The sequence below is a fragment of the Tasmannia lanceolata genome, unplaced genomic scaffold, assembly GCF_043159265.1.
Source record: "Tasmannia lanceolata isolate RefF3 unplaced genomic scaffold, GAP_Taslan_0.1 ptg000015l, whole genome shotgun sequence".
Lineage (NCBI taxonomy): Eukaryota > Viridiplantae > Streptophyta > Magnoliopsida > Canellales > Winteraceae > Tasmannia > Tasmannia lanceolata.
Window position 1 is genome coordinate 23,600,955 of NW_027518692.1, and position 10,438 is coordinate 23,611,392.

Sequence of the window (10,438 nt, forward strand, 5' to 3'; positions counted from 1 at the left end):
AGGGGTAGTTTTGTCTTTTCTCCCGTTTTGGATTGTTTCTTCCTTTTTCCTTTCTGGGCCTTTGAGCTGGATTTATTGCTCTTCTTGTTCAGCTTAACCTATTTTAGGTCCCCAGTAGTAGTCAGCTTTAGGGCTTCTTTAGGTCTGTTTGGTCTCTCTTCTCCTATTCTTCGTATTTTCAAAGGATCTTCTTGGTTGCAGTTGCTAGGTTCTCGGGGCTTTTATCTCCTTGGTTGACTTTGTATCCGGTCTTCAAGAATCTAGTTTTGAGAATGGAGTCTCAAGGCGATGCCAGTAGTCCCTCTGCCTCCACCGATGGAAGAAGGAGGCGTTTATCAACAGAAGTAATGATTTTGGAAAATATCCTTCGGCGGATTAAAACGATGGTTTATGATGAAGAAAAAGCTGCTCTAATGGACCCTTTGCCTAGAGAGGTAGCCGATGACTTGCTTCGAAAGCAGTGGGATATCTTTAGATAGGAAGTCCAGGACTGCCCGTTTACCCTAACTCATCTCACTGGGACTAGTGAGATTAGGATAACCCAATCGCCTCTCTTCGCGCATCCCTTCTTTAAATTGTTGGAGTTCGGCAGGTGGAAGAAAGGATTGCTGATAGAAAAATCCCTAGCCGTTTGGAGCAGGTTCCGGATGAGCTTCTTTAGAAATGCCGAATTTTTTAATCCAGCATATTTTGGATGACCTAGAGAAGTGTGCAGCGTAGATTCCCAGGTAAGCACGACTTTTTGCTCATGTCTGGATCCTCTAGCTTGGCCATATCTTTTTGGTGTTGTTTCTTTAGATTAGAATCTAAGAGTGTGAGATTGATATATTTAGAATTAGCAGTTAATCAGTCGTTCAGAGGTGCTTGTTTTAGGCTTATTAGGGTTTTGTGTAGTCTGGAAGGGTACTGGAAATGCAATAGATATTCTTAAGAAGGCATGTTCAGAAAAGAACGGAAAAGGATGGAAAAAGAAGGATGGAAAAGGATAGTTTATGTTTTGAGGAAATATTTGTGTTGTTTCTTTTCCATTTGCTTCGGGCATGCCCGTGCCAGTATATGTTAATTTTGTACTGCAGGCTGGGACTGTTGGTCTCGAATGCTCTTTAAGTATTAATGAAATATGTCAATTTTCAAAAAAAAAAAAAAACTTAAAGGAAAATCACTATCAGCTGAAATGCTTGTGTTGACCGGTGCCTGACAAGATGAAAAATTTTTAGAAACCAAATTATGAGATTTTTTTATTGGACTTTTGAGATTTAATAATGTTTGGATATGATAGAATTTGTGAATTTTTAAAATTGAAAAAATACCCCATTGTTTGGAAGTTAAGATTTTGACCCGACCCGTATTTTTCGAATTTGTACTAGAAGTGGAAAGTAGAGTTTTTATCTTTTAATATTTGAGTCTTGAAACTATTTTTAATAGATTGAAAGGGACGGTATTTCCTTATTTACATGTAAATCTTAAGTAAATGGACAATAAAAATAGTAAAGACATTTACTAAGAAGAGGAAGAGAAGAAAATAGTAAAGACATTTACTTAAATGACTTTCCATGTAAGTACTACGAATAGGAAGAGAAGAGGACCACCAAGAAGAGAAGAGGAGCAGTAAGAGACAAGGAGGGTAGATAGATGCGCTTCCCACTCTAGAGACAAGGAGGGTAGATAGGAAACGTGCTTCCCATACAGTGGGAATCGCGTTTCCCACATTTCCGAAATGGGATTCCAATAAATTGGGGAATTGAGAAGATTCCCGTTTCCGAATCGTGTTTCGGGAAACACGATTCCCCATTTTGAGTAGAGATTCCTACTTCCTTGCTTCGGACTTCCTATGCTGCTGATGATGATGAGATAATCAAACACATGGCTTGATGGCTCTGGTTGACTATTTCGCTTAATTCTCTTATGTGGTAGTCAATGATGACGTTCAACTTGAAGAGATTTTGCCTCCACCAGTCACCCCCAACATGTGCTTCAATCGGATCAATGGTTCATCAACTAGGTTAACGGGATATGAGACCGAACCATCTTTTTCTAGCCATCCAAGATGTTTAATGCTTTGTTGTCGAATAGGTCTTTTTTTTTTGAATGGTTTGTCGAATAGGTCTTTCCTTCGTAGTAATTATATGATATATATTTAAGGTACAATTGTGTCATGACCTCGACCGGGAACCAGTGATGTGGGAGGGGGTAGAGAGCCTCGGGTGTGCTGAACTTTGCTGAGAATTGGTTGAGTCATTCCCTTGACCCCAAAATCTAGTTGCACATCCCTCCTCAACACGGGGCCTACGGCACCCACCATTCCCAATTGTGAGTCGTCGATATATCGCATGTAACAAATCCTGATCAGGTCGTAGTTATTTAAGGGGGGCAGCTTAAGGGCTAGGCGCCTCTGGTCTGAGAAATAGTATCGCATTCATAGTATGTCGGTCTCTCTCTATCCGTCTTTCTTTGTGTAGATTATGACAAGTTATATGAATTGCCAAGGAGTAGAACGAGTTGTATAAATTACCAAGAAGTAGGACGAGTTGTATGATTTGCCTATCTCTAATTTGTGGAGAAGAAATCAATTTGATGATCCTGTTGCAACCAACTAGAAGCTTGGAGCTGTTGTTGTCGCCAATCCAATTCAACCAGAAGAGGAGGAGGGGGGGGATCTAAGATGCATTGGTAGCAAAGATCTGGATCAAGATGGATTAGTTGCTAGTAGCCAGTGGAGATCTAAGCTTTTCAGCATCAAGCAAGCCCCTCGCTGGACTGCAAAATAAGGACTTCCAAAGTTTAACTCTATCCTAGACATCTACAACTGAAAAGTAACACAGTCCATAATTTTGGCTCCGCTGTGACTGTTGTCAGCTCTTATCACCTAGGAATTGGAAAACTTGACCATTGCTTTCTATTTTAGCAAGCAACGAAACAACTGTTTTATAAATAAATAATACATCTTGGGTGGTTAAAAATGATTCCAAATATGTCTATTCAGGAACCTATTACTGAGTAAGGTTTCTAAAAATATGCACGGACAGTAGCTTCAACAAAAAAAAAAGCGTATGGATTGCAATAAACATCAAAATGCATGTACAGGGTTCAAGCTGAACAGGTGTGACTGATTCAAAGTTTCAAACCTCAGATTCCATGCAGAGTGCTCTAAAGAAAAACTCTTTCCATTTATTCTCTACATAATTAGGAGTCTGATGGAGATATTTGAAGATATACCATCTGGGTGTATCCATTAAACACAGAAGTTTCGAGTCTACTTAAACCGAGTCTCTGAAACAAGCCAAACCTCCCATCTTCAACAATTGGATCCGGTGCACGGGCAGGATCATATCTTGTTTGATGAGTAAGGGAAGGACCTGCCACTGGTGGGAGCTCCCAATAGACATCTAACACTGACTCCACAAACCTGCTGTTCTGAAAATGTTCTGCATAAGAAATAACTTTGTTGCTGTGGTTGAAATCATCCCGCATCTCCCCTCTAACCCCCCACCATGCTTCCCCCTTCCCACATAGTTCCTCTATGTCCACTGCCTTTTCCCAGAATTTCTTCCTTTTCATCCTTATCCTAGCTTCATCACTGTCTCTAAAGCAACTATGCCCACCACCTACAAATAATAACATTTACAATAAACTTAAATAACAAAGCTTTAAAGATACCGCATGCAATCAATAGCACTAATCTTCTCTCAGATATATGATAAGTACCCACTTCAAAGAGGTTCAAAAACTTGGTACAATCCATATATACGGAGGGACAAACAAAAAACCCAGACAATGACTTCGCCACATTCACTGATCAAATTGGCATTCAAAAGAAATTTTGAACATACAAGACTCCGACAATTGAATCACAGATGACTGTTGCAGCTTATTCTCCTAAACAAGACTTCTAATCGCCCAGAAATGTTACAATTTTTGTTCCCGATTCTTAAAGAAAGGTTTGGATAGTCAGCTAAAAATATTTTGCAGCGATCCATAGAACTCATTCTGAGTAGCATCAACTCCATTGCTAATTTGTTTTCCTGTCAAATGTTTGTTGGGGCTTTCTTTGTTATATTGGCTAGTATTTCTGCCAACCCAAAACCCATATAAAGTTTCCACTAGGTCATGAGGCAATGTTTTTTAGTTCTGATTATATTGCTTGACTAATGAATGTCTCAGATATGCATGACAATGAAACTCCATATATATCACCTAAGAGACAAAAAGTAAAAAGGTAGGGTGCACACCTCTTATGTAGAACTGGTCACATATCTGCCTCAAGGAATAATGGTCTCCGGTTCCAGTATCATAATTATCCTCAAAGACAATATTCCGAAAGCCAGCTTTCAACGCCTGCTTTAATCTGCCCACTCAAGGATAAAGACAGAAAATTCAGAGTAAAAAATCCAAATTAGTCACTAAATAAGGGAAGTAGAAAATGATCTATCCAAGTATCAAGAGAGTTCCAAAACAAAAGCAGCACCCTCTTTAGAAGATCCAAGTCGTGTGTGCATATTCTACATGCCATACACTCTTGCGCAATACTTGGGTAATATGTGTGGGTAGTGTTGTTCCACCATGTATGCACATTATATAATTGACATATAAAAGTAACAAAATTGACAATTCACAGAGGCCTATACCTCCTCAGTTCGTTTTGATGATCATCAAAGAAGACAAGAACCCGATTGAGATCTGAAATTCCATGTTTCTTCATCACACTTCCCCAATCAAGGCTTCCGAAATCCACAAAATTTTTGCCTGCATAGTATGTGCAATTCCCATCAACATAAGCAGGCCCTTTCTTCAGATACTTCTCTGGATGCCGAGGAGAAAGTGACACAATTGGTGTTTCTGGCCTGGCTTGACGAAGAACCCACGTGGAGTGCCCCTTAAAAGCACCACTCTCAATCATCAAATCTGGTTTTAGCCACCGTGCAATGAACCAAAGTCCAAAGCTGTGGTCAAAACCCATCCCGTACATGTTGTTCTTTATTGGACGGGTTTCATAGACCGGGACAAACTCTTCCAAGCCCTTGAGTAGATCTTTTGATGTCCACTCGATTGTTCGCCCATGTTTCGATCTGCCTTTTGCCAAGAATAAGAATTAAAGGGCAGTAGAGTGTAAGAACCCAGTGTTTACTTAATTATCTTTCTCAAAGCTAAGCTGAGTTGCGAGTTGAATAACTATCCATTTTTATCTTTGATCATTATAGGCTTCCTATTAATAAATTATCATTTCAAAAAAAAAATTATAGACTTAGAGCTCATCGAGTTCTAGTCAGGAACCAACCAAATGAATTGTAGAATAATAAATCCGAGGGAGCGGAAAATCCAATCAGAAAGTCAAATGATCTAAGGAGCATAAACTATGAATAAAATGCCATTAAAAAAAATCATCTAAGTCTACCATAATTCTCTTAAAAAAGTTAGATGATGAAATAAAATAACCACAAGAATTTATTGTTATCATTCAATAAAGAAAAAAACGACAAGAATCCACAAGACCTAATTGAATGATTGAAACCCTAATAATAGAAAACTTATATATATATATATATATATATATATATATATATATATATATATATATATATTTTTAATGGCAATAGAAAAGTTATAATAACAACGTATTCTACATTACTTAATCATAAAGGCCACGATAAAATGGTACATCCACAGAGAAAAAAAAACATGAAAATGAGATTTTACAAGAAAAGATTTTCCATATTTAAAAAAAAAAAAAGAAGCTAAAGAACCAAAAAACACACGAAAATCCTTAAAAAAACATGAAAAATGGGATTTTTCGAGAAAAGATTATCCTTTTTAAAAATAAAAAAACTAAAGAACTAAAAAACACACAAAAATCCTAAAAAAAATGAAAAGTTGGATTTTTAGAGAAAAGATTTTCCTTTAAAAAAAAAAAAAAAAAACACACACACACACACAAAAATCCTAAAAAAAAAAATGAAAATGGGATTTTTCGAGAAAAGATTTTCCTTTTTGTAAAAAAAAAGAGCTATAAGAATAAAGAAACACACAAAATCCACAAAATCACATCTGATAACAAAATCCCCACAATAAACAAAATAAAACCATGTAATTTAGAGATTTTGAGCAGAAAAACTTACAGCAAGGCACACCGAGGGATCCGAAATCGGAATCGAGACCGTCTACAGCAAAGAAATTAGTCCGAGAATATGATTGAGAGGTAGAAACACAGACGAGATTGCGAGAACGGAAGAAGAGAGAGGTGATGAGAAGAATGAGACAGATAAAGAGGCATTGACCTAGGGTTCCAATTTTGGTAATAAGGTTTGTAAGTTTGATGGAGATAGAGGTGTTTTTCCTTGTCTTAGACTCGTCGTCTTTATCTTCTTCTTCTGGAAATGGTGGGACTCGGCGAGCTGAAAGAACATTCTCCTGCATTTTGGAAGATGAGAGAGAGAAAGAGAGAGAGTGGAAAAAAAGGGATTTTTTTTTGTTTAAGTAGGAGTGGTCACAGGGTTTTGGTGCTTTTGGTATGAGATGAGATGACCATGGACCTTAGTCTGTGGCTTTGCCGTTCTAGAGTTATGAGAGAGGGGCACTTTTGGTTAGGGCTGCAAATGAACCGAGCCGGCTCGCAAACATGTTCGGGTTCGGCTCGTTAAAAGCTAGGCTCGGCTCGTTTAGTAAACGAACGAGCCGAATCCGAGCCCAAAATTTAGGCTCGCGAAATAAACGAGCCTAATTTGAGCTTTGTATAGTTCGGCTAGGTTTTAGGCTCGGTTCATAAACGAGCCGAGCTTTAAAGCTTGGATTATGTTTGCTTTTTATATATAAAATAAAACAATGTGGGTTGTTTTATCATTCTTGAGCAGAGCCGAGCTTTTTCGAATACTAAACGAGCCGAGCCCGAACACCTCAAGGCTCGGCTCATTTGCAGCCCTACTTTTGGTTATTTAATTGGGACAGCTAGCTGTTGAGTAAGAGAGAAGTCATAAATACACCAGAGGGGCCTGTCCCAAGTAAAACATATTTTGGGAAATGTTATCAGCATAAATACACTATAGGGGACTGTCCCAAGTAAAAATTATTTTTGGGAAATGTTATCACTTTATTAAAAGTACTGTATAGCCCGCACCATACGATGATCCAAACTGTCCATTAGATGGGCTACAGCCTAAATAGGTTGTGCCCCAAAAATTATTTCAATCCTAACCCTCTATAGATTGGAAATGATTTTTGGGGCACAACCTATTTACGCCGTGGCCCATCTAATGGACAGTTTGGATCATCGTATGGTGCGGTCCATACCGTACTTTTATTGAAGTGAGGAGTGCCCTCATCAAAATACAGTAGTTCTGATAACATTTCCCATATTTTTTCATATAATGCTAAAAGAGAGTCCCGTATTAATCTTTAGGCCTAAGATTGATTTATAAGCTTCTGTTAGGTTTTGCCAAGAAAAATCCGTTGATTTTTAATTGTATACACAGAATGTCCGTCCGAAATATGAACAAGTGCATGTGAATCCAATATGAACAAGACCATGTGAATTGCATACTATTATATTATATTACAAGATCAACATGTCAGCATCACCCAACCTTGGCCTGTTTGGTAGAAATGCTTCTTTAACCCAATAGTCCATGGACCAAACCATGGGTGGTGCCTCAAGAAGAAGAAAGCATGAAGAAGAGGTATTCTAAAATGCCTTTCATTTTTTCCCTATGAAAACAAAAAGATAAGCATGTGATTCCTCTCGTAAATGAAAGTATAATGACATTGTTTTTCCTTTCCAAGGATGTTTGGATGTCAAACACTCCTCATTCGACTTTCCTTGTCTCCAAGAAAAATTTCCAAACAATGGCCTTCTGAGTGTGTTTGGTAGCAATAAATATACAAGTAGAAGGATTATTGATTCCCGTTTCTTTACTTTCCTTTCTCTCTTGATTTGAGAGGAAAGTGGAATAGTGTAAAATGGCTAGGATTTGGTCGACAAGGACTACCATGTGAATAGTTAATGGCAACCAAACAAAGGTAGGAAAATTGCCTCTTTTTTTCACCTTTCATGAATCCTCTTTCCTTCATTTTCCCATTTTTTGGTGCATCCAAATGAACTTTTAAGTCTCCTACCAAATCAAGAGGAAAGGGAAAGTAAACAAGATTTTGCCTTCTACTTTGTTTTACTTGAAAAATAATGTCATTTTACTTTCTAGTCTACTTAACATGCATCCAAATTGCCACAGTAAAGAGTTTGGCCGGTAGACATAAAGTTAAGATCGATAAATTGTTTAGATTTTTGACAAGTAGCTATTCAAATTTTATGAGGAGTTGTAAAACTATAGTTAAGACTTGTAAATTGTTCATTTAGAGGCCTTGTGTTTCCACAAGCTTTCTCTTCTTCCTCCTCTCTTCCTTAGGGGAAGTGGTCTTTGAACAAGAAGAAAAAGAAACACAAAGTTGAAGAAGACGAGGAAAAGGAAGAGGAAAAATAACTGCACTTTTTATAGAACTGAGCAATCCTGTGAGACCCTTGAGAGAAAGTGCTTTTAATCAACCCAATTTGACTTTACTACTATAAAGCTTGGATGTTTTCTTGAAATTGTATCGGATGTAGCGCGAAAAAGGTTTAGTATAATAGTTTGATCAAGTGCAAAGGCTAAATATAGATCACTGACTTTACCACTATAAAGGTTAGTTGTTATTAATTTTGGTGACTTTGGGGTTTCTCTCTCACCAACCATTTCTCTTATGTGACAACATCAATGTCTTGCACGTGACTGTGAATCCAAAGTTTCATGGTCGAATAGAACACATCGAATTGGTTTGTTACTATTTCAGAGATAAGGTGGCTCTTATTATATGCATGCTAAAAACATTCTTCATGCAATGAGTATCTCCCAATTTGACTCTCAAGAGTGACGCAACTCTTCCGTGTAAATCCATCTTTCTAGTCATTGTGAAGGTTGGCATTTAGGAAAACCTTCACGCGTAGATCTTTGTAATATTTCTGTTCTTTGAAGGTCCTCTACTCCTTTATGAACACCTTCCCTTTGTTCTTTTGGAAGTATTATAGTCTTTTAGAACACAAATATACACTATTGTGTAAATTGTAGTCCTTATAATAAGCATCACTGCAAGATCTCAGCTGGACTTGGATTCATTACTTGTTGTCATAAGCAAGAAAATCGGTAGGGAAACTTGAGCTCGAGTGAAGTTTATTTATTTTTAAATCTGCTGAGAACTACAGTTAAAAAAAAGATTCTTCTTCATAAGTGCTGAAATCAAATCTTCAAGACATCAAACTTCTTCCAATTTATCGTCATTAGGTCTGAAAGTTTTTTGGATTTTTTGGACCTAATCTTCTTGAATCTAATTCAGGATTTGTTGAAAAAATGCATTACTTCTTTGTTGTAACCGAAAAAATCTTAGTGCAGATCTTAAACTAAGAAGCAAAACAGTTTATATCTATTCACTGTCTATTGGTGGATTACTTAACTGTTGGATGGTAATTTTTGTGGGAACTCTTGCCCCCATCCTCAACTGATTTCACACGTGGTAAGACGATCCAAGTTCATGTATAGCGAACTCAATAGAACACAGAAGCTAAGAAGAAATTCAAACGCCAAAAGCAAGATCAACAACTTGGAGAACTTATGATCTCATAGCTTCGGATTTCTCATACATAGCAACGATCAAGTTAAGTTATCTAGTTGGAATTGTATGTTAATTTCATTAGAATACAGAAGCTAGCAGGCGAATTAAATTCCAGAATCCAAGAATGTTAGCTCAATTATTGTCTATGATCGAGAAACTAAATTTCTGAGATAGACAATAAAAAAAAGAGCACGATCCTTATGCCACTTGACTTGTTTGATTGAGTTCCTTCAAACGAAGATCAGACCTAACAAAAGCTCTGAATTCTAGCAAGATATTGATTCAAGTCAGTTCCTTGCTGAATATATATGCCTATAAGTTGTTTTTGATTTCTTTCTTAATGATCAGATATGGGGTCATTTACGAATTTGGATCAGTTCTATAGTAGTTTGTTAAGGGATTAGTGGGTTCATAGATTCTTGTGACAGGATCGATTTAAAATGACCTAACACTCTTGCTTAACTCCTTAGTTGAACCGAGGAATTATTCCCTGTAAAAACCAGTGAATTCAGGTAGACATGTTTACTGCTAACCAATTCAGTTGGTGGCCAAATTTTGACATCACTGAGAATTTCATATCCACCTAAAAAACTATTTTTCACTTCTTCAAGTAATATAATTCATTGTGGAGGAAATATGGTGAAGAAATACTTCTCAATCCTGGCTTATTTCTTACCTTTCTGGTTTGAACTTGGGACAGAATTGACTGCAGCTAAACAAATCCTCAACATAGACTCTAATTCTGATTTCTGCTACAAGGTCTGATCAACAATTATATTTTGGCTTCTGTTTTAGCTTCAAGACTCCTTGT

The 10,438-nt window shown here is 37.2% G+C and overlaps 1 protein-coding gene across 1 annotated transcript; it reads right to left on the bottom strand.

The window, feature by feature from the left end:
• Positions 1-3,026: 3,026 nt before the first annotated feature.
• LOC143845523 (uncharacterized) lies at positions 3,027-6,544 on the bottom strand. The gene is made up of 4 exons (XM_077353899.1): positions 6,114-6,544; positions 4,626-5,070; positions 4,230-4,345; positions 3,027-3,605 (listed from the first exon to the last, which is right to left on the bottom strand). Exons 1-4 carry the CDS (start codon positions 6,409-6,411, stop codon positions 3,184-3,186), a joined length of 1,281 nt encoding a protein of 426 aa, XP_077210014.1. The 5' UTR covers positions 6,412-6,544; the 3' UTR covers positions 3,027-3,183.
• Between the last annotated feature and the right edge of the window lie 3,894 nt (positions 6,545-10,438).